The 16,825-nt window shown below is 35.0% G+C and overlaps 1 protein-coding gene across 1 annotated transcript; it reads left to right on the plus strand.

Moving 5' to 3' along the window:
- Positions 1 to 161: 161 nt before the first annotated feature.
- LOC125646951 (glutamic acid-rich protein-like) lies at positions 162 to 7,361 on the plus strand. The gene is made up of 9 exons (XM_056141540.1): positions 162 to 329; positions 546 to 707; positions 976 to 1,046; positions 1,425 to 1,491; positions 3,229 to 3,376; positions 4,861 to 4,918; positions 6,293 to 6,364; positions 6,489 to 6,642; positions 6,994 to 7,361. Exons 1-9 carry the CDS (start codon positions 247 to 249, stop codon positions 7,055 to 7,057), a joined length of 879 nt encoding a protein of 292 aa, XP_055997515.1. The 5' UTR covers positions 162 to 246; the 3' UTR covers positions 7,058 to 7,361.
- The last annotated feature ends 9,464 nt before the right edge of the window (positions 7,362 to 16,825 follow it).

The following is a 16,825-nucleotide window of genomic DNA, read 5'->3' on the forward strand; positions in this document are numbered from 1 at the left end:
CTGTTTAATTAAAATTTAAAATGAATGATGAAACACGATCAGAAGTTTAAGCATTCAAATAAATAGTCAACGCGATGTACAGGATATCCATTTTATCTCAGTCACTGAAAATTATAGTTTTTTAAAAATGTTCATATACCTTTGATAATACATCGTATTTTAGCATAACCATTCCACAACTAACGTAAACAATATGGAGTATGCACTGAAAACGCAATTTTAGGCTTACAATTGGCTAGCCTTAGAATGAGTGGAAGAGAGAGAGAAACAGACCCTCTTCCCATTCTTGGAGAAGATGGTGCAGTGTTTCAATACGGAGACCCGAGGAGGTGTGTCTATTCTACCTTTGATGAAATTTTTCGATATTAAACATTATTTACCCCTCCCCCCTTTAAATGGACAATTTTTATTTCTTTAATCAAATAACAATTTTTTTTTTATTCAGTGTGATTTTAATCTTCAGTACATTTGATTCACGACGCTTGGAATATAATCTTTCAATCACATTATAAGTAGTTATGTAGACCCCTTTATTCTCTTTGTAGGGTACCCCCTCAAGGTTCAAACAAAGCTCAATCTAGAAGAACCCCCACCCCCACTAAACAAGTCAATCTCAAGGTCGTCAGTCGGAGGGGTGACTCCCCAGAATGTGAAGATTTTGTAGATATGGAGGAACTGAGACAATCTTTAAGTCGGGAAAATTCTAGGTGACCATGCATTTAGATTACTGCGTTGTAAGGAGGTTAAAAAATTCATTATTGAATGTTTTACATTAGAGGTATCATATGATTCCAAACTGAGAGTGAAAATCAAACTAAGTTTGTGCAAATTTTTGATATAACTAAATTGATGTGAACTATTTGGGGATTTAAGATAATTTCATATAACATGTATTTATATGGTATGTACTAAATATATTGTATTGTAATATGTGATTTAACTTAGCTATCTAAAATAACCTTATTTTAATAAAAGAATATTTGAACCGAAAGAAGAAGAGAAGGTTATTCATGGAGCCAACTCAAAATCAACAAGGAGAGGTCATAGTAAGTGTTTTTCACTTTAGAGTCCAGGCAGCTATGTATGTCTAACTGTAATTAAACATTAAATTAAATCTATGGTATAATGATACTTGAAATGAAATATCTAAGTACTTTTAAATTTTATATGGTAATTATTATGAGGTGCAATGGGTCATGAAAAGCAAAATTAAATATGAAGTTTCATTATTTTTTTAAATCACTTTTTGTGATGTAGAAAATAATATGTTCTGTACTTAGAAAACCAAACACACACACACACACACACACACACCAAAAAAGCTCATCTTTTGTTGTTATACAGTCTTGATTTTGAGATCCAAGATTCTAGAAGAGTTATAATGATAATATTGAATGCCAATGTCACTTTTTTAATATATATAGGTTGTAGTCATGGTGATGGATATGAAAAACCTTTTGTTGTACCATCCAAGGCACCCAAACCTCAACAGTAAGTTTTAAAGTATACCAAAAGTAGTACTATGTTATTTAAATCATATTAGATGAAATAGATATCATTATACTTTCCTTTGAATGTGTAAAAGAAAAGTTTCCCTCAGTGAATAAAGCCATACATTCAAGTGACAACATCTAGCAATGGAAACATCACTTGCTGGGCAACATTAAGAATGAATATCACCTGCTCAAAAACTACTAGCATCTGTTAGCTTTTCATGAAATTACATATCAACAAAACTATACTTTTTGAAAAATCCATGAACTTTGATGCCCATGAAAATTTATTAAATCAGTTCTGTGTATGTCTGATCTCTGTCCATCTGTCTTTTGTTGCTTTTAACTTTGTAACTGTAAGTGGTAGGACTTCAATATGTGTATTCCTTGTCATTTAATGTAAACACATACATGAGGTTCTGTACATTTAATGTCAACACATAATGAGGTTTTGTACATCTAATGTCAACACATACTGAGGTTCTGTACATCATTTAATGTCAACACATACTGAGGTTCTGTACATTTAATGTAAACACATAATGAGGTTTTGTACATTTAATGTCAACACATATTGTGGTTCTGTACATCATTTAATGTCAACACATACTGAGGTTCTGTACATCAACACATACTGTGGTTCTGTACATCATTTAATGTCAACACATACTGAGGTTCTGTATATTTAATGTCAACACATACTGAGGTTCTGTACATCATTTAATGTCAACACATACTGAGGTTCTGTACATCAACACATACTGATGTTCTGTACATCATTTAATGTCAACACATACTGAGGTTCTGTACATCATTTAATGTCAACACATACTGAGGTTCTGTACATCAACACATAATGAGGTTCTGTACATTTAATGTCAACACATACTGAGGTTCTGTACATTATTCTGTTCATTCTTTCACCTCCAGGAAACATGTGCTCCTTGAGACACCAAAGTTGATTTTTTTTCTAATAAGAAATGCTTAGTTTGATTGTATAATGGTGATGTAAAAATGGGCTTTACCCCAATACCTATATAATAAAAACAAACTAGACATTTATTCCTTATATTTATATTTTGTGATTCAACGTGATTTGTAATGAATATAGATTTTGAAGTTGAGTTGAAAGGTGACTTATACATCACTGTACTTTTAGTGAGAAATAAAATACCAGGAAACAGCTAAGGTTTGTTACTAATAAAATATCTAAAAATATTTTATTTGTTTTACGTCCCCTCAAGATTTTTTCACTCATATAAGACGTTACCAGTTGTAGGTGAATTACCACAAATTTAGATCTATGCTTAGCGCTCAGGGCTGTAGCAGTGAGGGTTCTTTAACATACATGTACCAACAACTGCCCTGACACTGGACTTCCGTTTTATGGTCGTATCAGAAAGACCTGCAATTCTCACTTCTAAATGCCTAGCAAAGGAGCAATCCCAACTTATGTTAACATCTTAGGTTTGACACCGCAATGGCACAAGTGGGGCTGGAATGCATGACCCCCTAGTCATGAAGCGAACACCATACCACTTAGCTACCACGACCGATGTAGATATTTGCATTTGAAACTGGTATATATTTCTCATGCTCAATTAAGTATAAACAGCTGTGATAGTTTAGCAGTTTGATTTTAAAGTATGTTTCAGGTAAATGCTTTACAGTTATGTTACATAATGCATTTATCTGGATCTATGTGCTTATGTAGAATTTTGTCTTCTTTTTAAAGAAAAAAACCTGTGAAAGCCCCACCAAAGGTAGTAGAGAAGAAACCGCCACCAGAGGGCGCTGAAGGTGGTAAGGAGGACAGCAGTAATAGTGATAGTGAGGAAGAGGAGGAGGAGGAGAGGAAGGCTCCAAGTGAACTCTTGATGGAGGTAAGGTTAATTGCACTAGTAATGATCAAGAAATTATTATAATGATAATGTGTTTTGATGAAAAACTAGCAGACCTTTCCAACATCCTTTGAAATCTTATTCAGCATCATTTGGTACCGTTTTCTTTGTCAAAAAAGGTACACAAAGCCATATGTGACAAATTTCAACACTCCTGGCCGCTGTTCATAGTATTGCTGACAAAAACATACAACTGTCTACATAACTTTTTGGCATGACTGTTCATGTAACTTTGATTTGATTTTGGTGGGTTGCACCAAAATGATTTCCATTGCATTTTTAGCTCACCTGAGCTTAAAGCTCAAGTGAGCTTTTCTGATCACCTGTTGTCTGTCGTCTGTCTGTCTGTCCATCCATCTGTAAACTTTTTGCATTTTCGACTTCTTCTCCAGAACCATTGGGTCAATTTCCACCAAACTTAGCCAAATGCATCCTTGGGTGAAGGGCTTTCAAGTTTGTTCAAATGAAGGGCCATGTCCCTTTCAAAGGGGAGATAATCACAAAAATGCAAAAATAGGGTTGGGTTATTTAAAAATCTTCTCAAGAACCACTGGGCCAGAAAAGCTGAAATTTACATGAAAGCTTCCTGACATAGTGCAGATTCAAGGTTATCAAAATCATGGCCCCCGGGGGTTGGATGGGGCCACAATAGGGGATCAAAGTTTTACATACAAATATATAGGAAAAATCTTTAAAATTCTTCTCAAGAACCACTGAGCCAGAAAAGCTGAGATTTACATGAAAGCTTCCTGACATAATGCAAATTCAAGTTTGTTAAAATCATGGCCTCTGGGGGTATGATGGGGCCATAATAGGGGATCAAACTTTTACATTCAAATATATAGGGAAAATCTTTAAAATTCTTCTTCTCAAGAACTACGGAGCCAGAAAAGCTTATATTTACATGAAAGCTTTCTGACATAGTGCAGATTTATAAGTTTGTTCAAATCATGTCCCCTGAGGTTAGGTTGGGGCCACAATAGGGGATAAAAGTTTTACATAGAAATATATAGGAAACATCTTTAATAATCTTCTTCTCAAGAACCAATGAGCTAGAAGAGCTGAGATTTACATGAAAGCTTCCTGACATAGTGCAGATGCAATTTTGTAAAAATCATGGCCTCCAGGGGAAGGTTGGGGCCACAATAGGGACTAAGGTTTTACATGCAAATATATATGGAAAGTCTTCAGATATGAGCCAAGGTGACTCAGGTGAGCGATGTAGCCCATGGACCTCTTGTTTAATTTCTCATAAACTACTCATATGGAAGTTAACTAAATCATGAATTTGAGCACATGTACTTAAATGCTTTAGATATTTGTAAAAGCTCCACAATATTGGTTTAAAGAAAGTGGATTTTAAAAAAGACTAAAACATATGGGATAAGGAACAGAATTATTAGTACGAAATCTAATATGTGTATATTTTCTGTCTACATAATATATATTGTGTTTTGTTTTTGTAGTTTTTGGAGTGTTTGATGAAGAAAGAATACACCATAGCTGCCAAGCTGTGCAAAATGAGTAAGTCGACGGAAAATTCGGATTTTGAATGTTTTACCATAATGTCATTTGTACAACGTTATGAAATTTAGTTTAAGATTATGTAACACTCCATAGTAAAGAGTGGAGAAAAGTTACGATAACGATTTGAGATTGAACCCCTGTGAGACTCGAATTCCTGATCTACAGATTGACAGCCTGACATGTTAACCTACTGAGTTATCCAGCTTGCCAGGAGGAAAACGTGGTTATAGCAAACATGTTTATAATGAAATCACACTTACAGCGAAGTTATTTTCATTACCTGAAGTTTTAAAGCCTGTTTTGAACTTACTGGATAAAACAAATAAGTTGATACATGTACCAATCAAAATTCTTCATCATCAGTACTTCGCTATTAGTGTATTTTACTGTATTTAAGATAACAAGGAGATATATTACCAATATTCATTTTGCCATTTGTATTTCAAAAGGAAGTCAGCCATTATAAGGAGATGTGTTATTCCTCCTTAAACAAGAGTGTACAAGAAGTTATCCCAGCCTGTACTTTTATAGTACCCTAAAATGCCATTTGAAAGAACAAAGAATGAGATGAAACACAGGCTTTGGGATATTCCTGTACAAACATGACATGAACAAAAGAAAAGAAAAATATTTTGTAACCTTTTAGCAATAACATTTTTTTCATAAATTCCATAAATGAATCATGATTTTTAGTACACCCACACCCATCAAAATACAGTTAACTTGCACATGACTGTTAGATATAGGTGTACTACAATCCAATTTATTTACACTGGTTTGAACCAAAGAATAAGTAAAAGTGACATTTGTGATACACTGGCTCGGTAGCAAATAAAATCAAAGTACTGAAAGTACTGAATAGTGAATTCTTACATTTACTAGATGAAATACAGCTTTTCTTTGGTAACATATACTAAGTTTTCTTATACCAGCTATTCTAATCCATTGAACAAAAGGAGAAGAAATAAATACAAGATTATGTATAAGTATTAATTAACACATTGCATATAAGTGAATGAACTAGTTTTGAAAAATGATCATAACTGGTTCCCTGTAATTGACAATGAGACCAGTCTGCACTAGTAGCACAGTCAGCACTAGATGGGATTGGGGTTGAAGCATCTGTGAATTATTTGGAATTTAGCTGATGCTAAACTAAAGATTGCATTGTTGCTTATGCTCAGCACTTAAAAATCAAAATATGAATAATCCTTTTTAGATATACACACTAAGATAAGAAATACATTCTTTGGTAGGTTTGTTGTAGTAGCTGACAACGGAATTCTAACTGATTTTGTGTATTGAGTAGGGGATTATATTTTATGAATTTTTACAAAATGCTAGCATGTTATTTTATGTTTGGTATTTCAGTACTAATTTATGAGCCTAATCATCCAACTGCCTTACAGTTCCAACCAGTATTAGAGGATAAAATTCTTATAGGTAGGGAATACAAGCATACATCTTCATGTTTCTAAAAATAACTTATATCAATTGTTGTTTTTACATCTTGTTTTCTTGAATGCAAAGTGAAATTAAATGATGTTGTGTTAATTTGCCTTTTCAGAAGAAGAGAAAGAAAAGGAATCAGGAAATGATGAATCTGGAGATGATGAATCTGATGATAGTGGTGAAGATTCAGATGATGATGATGATGATGATGAAGATGATGATGATAAGAGTGAGAGTTCAGAGAGTGATGAAGAAGAGGAAAGAAACAGGTAAAAAATAATATTAACTTTATTAACTATATTACTTTGGGGTGTTCAAAACAATTCTTTGAAAATCATATCCAAAGACATTTGGAAGACCCTTAAACAGCAACAACAAAAAAAAAAAAAAAAAAAAAAAGAACAAACAAAGCAAGTGCCTATGCAGTCTTACACAGATAGATTGAGCCTTTTCTTGAATTTTCTACTACACAGCTAAATACATTAGGAAAGATTTAACATCATTGAAGATCAGTTGGGGAATATGACCTGTGTACATATTACAAAGATCTACTCTGTAATGAAAATATTGTGAAATTTATTGATTTATCTTAATATGAAAACACTGTATTTTCTTTCCAGTGCTGATGAATTTTTTGATGAATTCAAACAAGACTCTGGTATTGCATCAGCATCATCTGACTGATAGAAGCAAGCCATCTGGTAGTCATGTGATGTGGTTTTGTTTGTGCCAAATTGGATATATTACAAATCACACAACATTCCTAAATTTGTAAATAGTAGACTATTATACATTTTGAATCTTCATTATCAGGAGAGTTCTAATTTGTCCCTTGTGATTTTATTTTACAACATCCCACTGTTTGTTACCACATTCCATACAATGCCTTTTTATATTTTTTGCCTGGTTTGTTATGTTAAATGATGTTTGTTTTCTTGTGTTTATCATATATAATCTATTCATAAATAAATTGAAAGCCTTATCATCACCTGGGATTTTTTAAAAAGTGTTCTTGTATTCTCTGATCCAGTGCATTGACAATGACTGTGCACTTCCAAGTCCTCAGTACCCTGCATGTGTATTTGTAACCAGAAGCAGTGCTTAGTTACCATGGTGTCCAAGAGAACTTTGGCCCATTTTGTGAGTGTTTGGTTGCTGGACAAAGTAGGTGGAACCTAATCAAAATAGGTTTCTTTTTTATCTGGAGTGACCAGGGTCAGCTTAGGTACTAACTGCTATACATAAAGAAATAATCTACCTATCCATTGTTAAGAAATAAGAATAAAAATACAACGTATATTTAAAAGTCAGTTCTTTAAATTAATTATATGTAATCTAATTTGAAATTTTCACTTATTTTACTGAACTATGATTAGTTTGAGGAAGCTAGCCATCGAAAGATGGATCTTTAATTGTAAATGATTCTAGAGCAGAGTAATACTATAATGAAGGTCACTGAATCAACAAACATCACAAAACGGGGAAGAGTCACCTGTTTAAGTTTATAGAAACATTACTGTATGGAGGTCAAACTCCCAGTAATAGTTCAGTGAGGTTATACCAGGTTCACGGTGAATAGGGACAGAAGTCGATATACAGATGATAAAGACTGACATCTTTTCTTTTTTTTGAATTTTAAAGTTTACCTCAAATGGTTGTAACTTTGCAAGTTACACACACACATATGATAAAAATATCACAAAGCCAATTGAGTATACTGGACTAGTTTCTGTAATTCTTCAGGAGTATGATCATAGCCAATTGGATGAATAGTACGTGCCCTAATTTATTGAATAGATCAGCCCATTAGACGAATAGTACATGTCTAATTTTCTCCCCAGGAAGCATTGATTAGCAAGCCAAAACCAACAAGAAATGTTAGTAAATCAGGTATACCCCAATGGTGCAAAATTGAAAAGGGTTATACACATGCATCATTTAACTGATAGTAGTGCAAACCATTTCAAAATATTGAGCAGACAATATCTTCCTATGTCCAGAGTGGATTGACATGTGACATAAAAATCAAGAGGGGTAATCTATTCCTTATGCTGTACCATTGTACCAAGTTTGGTGTCAATCAAGCAAATGATTCTTGAAATATAGGAGACATTATATTACTATGTCCAGTTTGACCTTTGACCAGGTACTCTCAAAATCAATATGGGTCATATACCCATTAAGATGTACCAGTGTACCAAGTTTGATGTCCGTCAAACAAAGGGTTCTCAAGGTATTGATCAGGCAGTATTTTGCGATGTTCAATTTGACCTTTGACCATGTGACCTTAAAATCAATATGGGTCATCTTCTAAAGATGTACCAGTGTACCAAGTTTGATGTCTGTCAAGCAAAGGGTTCTCAATATATTGAGTGGACAGTATATTCCTATGTCCAGTTTGACCTTTGACCATGTGACCTCAAAATCATTAGGGATCATCTTCTCTTGAAGATGTACCAGTGTACCAAGTTTGGTGTCTGTAAAGCAAAGGGTTTTCTAGACATTGAGCAATCAGTATGTTCCTATGTCAAGTTTGACTATGTGACCTCAGAATTAATAGGCGTTATCTACTGTTCACAATGTATTAGCACCAAGTTCAATGTCTGTCAAGGATATCGAGCAGAGAGTAAATAGCTATGTCCAGAGTGGATTGACCCTTGGCCTTTGGCTTTTTTACCTGAAAAAACAATAAGGGTCCTTTCCTACTCATAACCAACTCACATAGGAAATATTACGATCAAGTGAATAATTCTCAAGATATTGAGTGGACAACACGTGGTCTAACGACCAACATATCGATCGAGCAACATAATGACCGACCAACATACCAACCGACCGACAGGTGCAAAGCAACATGCACCTCTTCTTTGAAGGGAACAGAAATATTTGAAACAATGTATTACTATGTCCAGTTTGACCTTTGACTATGTGAACCCAAATTGTATAGGGGTAATCTAATCCTTATGATGTACCAGTGCACAAAGTTTGATGTCTGTCAAGGAAAGGGTTCTCAAGATATAGAGTGGGCAGTATATTCCTATGTCCAGTTTGACCCATGACCATGTGACCTAAAAATCAGTAGGGGTCATATACTCCTTAGGATGCGCCAGTGTAATAAGTTTGATGTCTGTCAAGCTAAGGGTTCTCCAGATATTGAACGGACACTCACAGTATATTCCTATGTCCAGTTTGACCTTTGGCCATGTGACCTCAAGATTAATAGGGACCATCTACTCCTTAGGATGTACCAGTGTACCAAGTTTGATGTCTGTCAAGCAAAGGGTTCTCAAAATATTGAGCAAACAATATCTTTCTATATCCAGAGTGGATTGACCCTTGACCATGTGATCTCAAAATCAATAGGGGTCATCTACTCGTTAGGATGTATCATATCAGTGTATTAAGTTTGATATCTGTCAAGCAAAGGATTCTCAAGATATTGAGCGGACGGTATATTCCTATGTCCAAAGTGACCTTTGACCATGTGACCTCAAAATCAATAGGGATCATCTACTCCTTTGGATGTACCAGTGTACCAAGTTTGACGTCTGTCAAGGAAATGGTTCTAAGATATTGAGTGGACAGTGTCAGAGACCTCAATTTTAACCTGAAAATCGATAGGGACCCTATTCTACTCATTGCCAACTTGCATATGAAATATATCATTACGATCAAGTGAATGGTTCTTAAGATATTGAGCGGACAACATGTGGTCTACCGACCGACAGGTACAAAGCAGTATGTCCCTCTTCTTTGAAGGGGGCATAGTAAAACAATTGCAGTGTAAATACGTTTGTAGATTTAGTGTAGTTTTAGTGCTATTTTGGGGGGGGGGTGTTTTGTATATCTTTAGCCATCTGATGTTAGCCTTTTTATTTGTCACAAGTTGTCCAGAAAGTGTGACAATTTGACCTTGTGTCCGTGTGAAAATAAAACCTATAATTCTCTTTTTTATGCATATATCAAACGGAAAAGTGGACGGACAACTTCATCAATGCTAAATGTATCACGTAATGATAAAATCCTAGCTTGGAAACAGGAACAAAAATGGAAAATCATTGTAACAAATTACGGGTTTAGTAGAAAATACTGATTAATAAAACAGACATTTTGCGTAAATCATTACACGCAGCAATGTATCTTTCAAGTCGGTTAAATCAGAGACATTTGTAGTGCGTTATCATGTGCAAGTGCATTCAAAATAAAAAGGAAACGCGGAAATAAAAAAGAAAGATACAAAGAGTTTATTACTAGTACAAAGGAATGTCCTTCGGGGAGAGTCCTTTGAAATAATTCAACATAAAACCTACATCTTGCAGGATGAAATACGGTCGCATTACTCATCTTTATGGGTAACATTAAGAGATCAGGCTATCACCGACTCCTTCAATTGGCCAGGATAATTTGATTTTGTTTCAAGAAAGGAACTGAGGGTTCTCTGGAGAGTGACTTATATAATGCACACCGAGTTTTGATAGACCGTTAACTGAAGGACTACGGACTGAATGATTTATATAATGCACACCGAGTTTTGATAGACCGTTAACTGAAGGACTACGGACTGAATGATTTATTTCATGAATGTAAAACGAGGTTATACAGCATCGAATACAGAATGTTACTAAACTTCTGATTTTATCTTATCTGGGCGGAACAGGAAATGTTCTAATCGAACTTGTGTTGATCTTTACCTTGGATATACATGTAAAACCTTTGTTTTAAAAAGAAATCAAGGCACAGAAAGATGTAATCTCAGCGAGATTCGTCCAGGCTGCAGATTAAAACAGAGAGGAAGATATAAACAACTATCTGTGGGCCAAATTAAAAATATATAATGTATTATGTTACATAAGTATGTTTTCTGTTTTTCTCGAAGTAGTTTTGATATTGACCACATGGCTTTGGTTCAAAATCACGAGACATACAGTGATTATCAACTTCTGTGTAAATCATAGCCACAAGGCTTTCCTGTTCTAAATAAAATCACGAGACATTCAGTGATTATCAACTTCTGTGTAAATCATAGCCACAAGGCTTTCCTGTTCTAAATATATGTTTGGAAATGAATTTTGAACAGTGACCTTGACCTTGTGAATGTGACCTCAGTTTATAGGACGGTTCCACTATTTCTGTGGATGGTTTGGCGTTTGTTGTTTTACATAAACATACATCAAGCGATGCTTAGGACCAGACAGATCGTCCGATTACCGTATAAATGTGTAAAATGTACAGTACACGGATATGGCCATTTACGCAAATTTCACAATTTTACCCAGATCTTGATAATATACAAAATTTCGGTCACATTTATGACACAACCTAAGAAGTGGGAGTCACTTTTCAAATTGTGGATATCTAATGTTGCATTATTTTTAAAGAGTTACTGTTCGGTCGGGATGACACTGAAAGACGATGTTTCTAAATACACCAATTTCTGGAGGGGAAAAGCTACCGTTTTAAAATAGCTGAAAGCTCAACTGAGCTTTTCTGATCGCTTGTTGTCAGTTGTCTGTCCGTCCGCCTGTACAGCTTTTTCATTTTCAACGTCTTCTCCAGAACCACTGGGCCGATTTCAACCCAACTTGGCAAAAAACACATTTTCTTATATAAAAAAAAATATAACACATTGATTATATTATAATAGCTAAAATTATCCATATGAGACTAGTCCTTTTGACTGGAAATATTGACCCTGCTTGAATTTGCGTGCAACTTTGATAACTCTTTTAAACAAAGTATGCATGCTGTCATTTGTCATTTGAGAAGAATATATCCAGAGGCGTGGGTGATGTAATGAATGTCAATCATGTTTATTCATTATTATTGTTGAATCAAACGTTTCAACCGTAATAATAGAGTGATCTAAAACCCTTTTCTACTTGGACTCATCCATTCTATGGACCAGTTTGTTGATCGAACCGAAGAAGTTTACATACTAAAAAGGCATAAATTGTAGAGGAAAGTATATTTGAATTATCACCACAAGGAATCACTGCAGGTATTACAATTGTTACAGTAGAACCGGTCATTTGACCCAGAATGTTTTCCCTAAGGAACACCTGATACCTGAATGGTCAACTTTAGTGACAGGTCATAGTGATTGGCCAATAATCCGCGTGAGTATCCGAGAGTGTCAAGCAGAACTAACCCACCCTGGTACCCATCTGCTTAATTACATGAACTGAAAAGATCCATCAGGTGGTGGTTGATTTACGACACCATTTATAGCCAAGAGAGGGGCCTTTTAGGTGAAGTTTTAACAGAGAGCAAATATAAATCACCGACTGCGGGCACTAACTGATATTTTGTTGATACGTTTCTGTACTTTTAGTGTCCATACTTTTTTCCCCTGTGTAAACGCCATTCTCCAATATCAGTGGTTCCAGGTTTCCGTAGTATGGCGGTTTTTAAGAGGTTTTTAGCATGTAGTACGGGTACAATTAATCATCGGCTATTTCGGCAAAATATGTAACCGTTACTATAGAAGTTCGATTATATCTGTATTTTTTCGTCTTTCGTTATGTTCGTTTGCTTTTTCCTTACAAGCGTTGAAATTTTCCAAGTTGGTCATGGTTTAGATATTCAATGTAATTTCCATTACACCAGTTGCATGAACTGTGCCGCTTTACGTCAGCATACTTCCTGTAACGCGTCAGCGATCGGCGTGATGTATCAGCATACTTCCTGTAACGCGTCAGCGGCCGGCGTGATGTATCAGCATACTTCCTGTAACGCGTCAGCGGCCGGCGTGATGTATCAGCATACTTCCAGTAACGCGTCAGCGGCCGGCGTGATGCGTTGGAGTTCATACCTGAGGTATTTTCAAAATTAAGATTCATTATTGTTAAAATAGACACACTATATATTTATCAAGATTCAGTCCTTAATTGTTCATATCTACATTGCATTTATAAGGAAATGAATAATTAAGTTGATAAGGTATCAAAGGCAAATATATTTTGATGATTCAGTTGAGCGAGGCAAATTACTTTGGACCATCTCGAAGAAACTGCTCGCTTATTGTATGATTGGGATCCACAAATAAAGGACAAATCCGCTCCTTCTTTCTTCACACTATCACCTGCTGCATTTTAAAGAGTCGAGTGCGTGAGATGTTTCTCTCATTATTTTTTATATGGGGATTGCAAACACTCCCATCCCATTTAGTTGAACATTTTTATCAAAACGGATCATTCTTGCCATCTTAGGGTCTTCTCCCACGCCCCTTTTAGGGCGGAAAAGGTACAAAGTTGGATTGCACCCCTTTGAAAATTATCTGGATCCGCCCCCGATTCCAATTCTCTCTGCCAATGACTGATTTAAAAGTGTGCAACGCGTAAACGTAATATTATACGTTACTAGCTTGAAAATACGGATGTATATTTAATTGCTGTTATAAAATTTAGAAATTCATTTCAAAATTAAGGATTATCTACCTCATGCATAGCTCTTATCCTTGGACGAATTTGGCTCCACTTGTTTGGCACGCTGTTTTTGGCTATATTTTGATCTAAAACTTCATAGTTATTTCGGATTTCAAACATTTCGGTTGAGCATCACTGAAGAGACATTATTTGTCGAAATGCGCATCTGGTGCATCAAAATTGGTACCGTATAAGTTTTACATTATACGAATACGTAACAAATTAATCTAGACATTGAAATTGTGATCCGTTTTCTTTACGGGGTGTTAATTTTCTTCACTATATTGATATTCCAGTGTGTTTTGAAAATAGGAATTTCATATCTTGAAAGAAAACGGTTTAAAAGATTTGCCACTATAACAAGACACGACTGTCCCTTTTTCCCCACACCCCATATCGAAATGACTTGCACGTTTTGCACGGTCTGTAAGTTTCGAGGGGCATGGCGTGAACGATCTGCACGTTAATATTGCTTGTTCTCTTGCACGAAACAGTTTGTGCAGCACGATGAACGATGACACTCTCGGTACATTTTCCGTCCAGTAGTGATATGCACACGGTTAATTTCTGTGAAAAGGAGGGGTTTATTTTTATTTGGTCTTTCCTATCCAAATTTTTTAAAGTGCAGACCTTTCAACGATTATCTGATATTCGAGAATCATCTCTCTATTTTAACTCAATATACGCACTAATTTTATGTAAATTTAGATGTAATGATTTGAAACTACCCATTGAGTGTGGAAGATGGAATAATACTCCTAGAAGTCAACGTTTCTGTTATTTATATAATCAAAACCAAGTAGGAGACGAACAGCATTACATTTTTGAGTGTACACAACATTACAGCACAATTTTCACTAACATATCAATTGCCAAAAAATCTTTATTGTTTGAAAATTTAACAAAGAATCCAAATATTATACAATATCCCTGTAATGAAGTTCTTTTGGATTTTTTGTAGGCAAGAGAGAAAATGATAAATCGTAGAATAAATAAAAAGAAAATTTATTTAGCAATAAGATAAGAAATATAAAGATGTTTGAAAAACAAAGAAATCACACTTTCACATACACACATCCATACTCTCTCACCGAGAAAGAAAATATAAATTGGTATAATAAACCTGGCAATATTGACAATCAATATAACGTATAACTGTCAAGACAATTCAATAGTCAATACAACAAATATGTCATTCCAGGCTGAAAATGTAACTGGTAATAAATGTATTACAAAATGGTTCAAATAGTAGTAAATTTCGCTAACTACAGAAAAAGTTAAACAGTAGTAAATTACGTTTTGTAAATACAAAATTTCTCAATTTCCTTTTTGATAAAATGTTAATTTACTGAAACTCAATATGAAAGTTTGGCTACTCAGCACAATTCAATTTAACGCCACGTCACACTTGGCACAATCAGGCCTCCATACAGCGCGAACAACCCCTCCACTTCCAGTCCCGGACTCACAGGTCTCTCACTGAACAACGATACTGAGTAACGCCGACTTCAAACCAATGCCAACACTAGGCCCACAAAATAATTGCCGAGTCCACCACGTGGAACACCCATGTACAGCGCTGTCTCACGTGTTCTGATTCTCACGCCGAACACCTACTGAAACACTGAGAGTACTGCCTGATATGGCTCAGATAGCTTTTTAAATCCCCTCTGCACTGAAATAGCAATTACTTAACCTAAAACCTATACACAAAGCGACTTGGGTAACAACAAAATTGAAAACACAATACACGAGAAAATTAACCCGAAACCTCGCAAATATTTCACACAAAAAATGCCCACACAGTAAAATGTTTGTCTCTCTGGCTACCCATTACCCAGACTAACTTCTGGAATTCGCCAAGAAAAGACCCCTGCTGGACAGCATGAAAACTTGGCCGCACGCTTGACAAACAGCCGCTACTCTGACTGACCAAACCGGTATACTAAAAATAGCCTTATCGACCAACACTCACACTACGGAAACACCTTACAGGCATAAACAACTATTTACAGACAACACCACAAAAACTAACTAAAATGAAAATTAACTTCATCACAATTCCACAAACTATTTACATCAACAAACCTTACACTGCTTCAAAGTTATGTAAATTTCTATTTGTTGTACAGAACATTATGGACCTCGCGTAGTTTTAATATTCTCATTAGATAAAAACTTTGTCTGGTGGAAATGTTCATTTGCTCAATTAATCTTTTTCTACTTTATACATAGTATTATAAAAAATCAAATCTGTACATGTATATGCAGTACTTCGTATTTTCCAACCTCCTCTCTGTAATGTATGACTACATACATTTATGAGAATAAAGCATTCATTGATTGTAAAGAAACAATGTTTTGCCCTGGGTTTAGGCCCCAGGTCGGGCTAACAGAAAAAGATGCATTATGTTTAAAAATTGTATTTAGTTCTGGACTTCTAACAGTCAAACTAGTTTTGTATTATTATAGTATTGAGCATGTAATGATCCAATCTTCTGAAATCTATGTGACCAGGATTGAGACCCAGATTGGGTAAAAATTGATCATATTTTGAAAATGAAATTATTGTCATTAATTAAGGTAGCTCACTACACTAAAGCTTATACTCTTTATGACACTACGTCACAAGATGACGATTTAGATGTTTTGTGAAATTATTTGTATTGATCGATTCGTTTGTTCAGTGGTTAAAGCATTGGGCTGGTAAACCACAGATCTCGAGTTCAAATCCGCCAGTCTTTTGTTTATATGTGTTCAAATATTTTTTTTTTTGAAAATCATGTTTTTATCCTTTGCATATTTTCTGCCTTTTTGGCAAATATACTTATCATATATCATCATATCATTTATAATTAAATCAATTCGTACTGATTTGAGAAACTATTTCAGGGTGTAGTCAGCCACCTTAAACGTCTTCTGTATATCCAGCAGAAAACAATGTGCATTGTTTTAATGAGCAGCTGTCCCAACTGTGCATGTGTATAACTATACACGTGTACAGTGTATATGTAAGTTGTATAACTGT

This window comes from Ostrea edulis, chromosome 6 (genome assembly GCF_947568905.1).
Source record: "Ostrea edulis chromosome 6, xbOstEdul1.1, whole genome shotgun sequence".
In the NCBI taxonomy this organism is placed as follows: domain Eukaryota; kingdom Metazoa; phylum Mollusca; class Bivalvia; order Ostreida; family Ostreidae; genus Ostrea; species Ostrea edulis.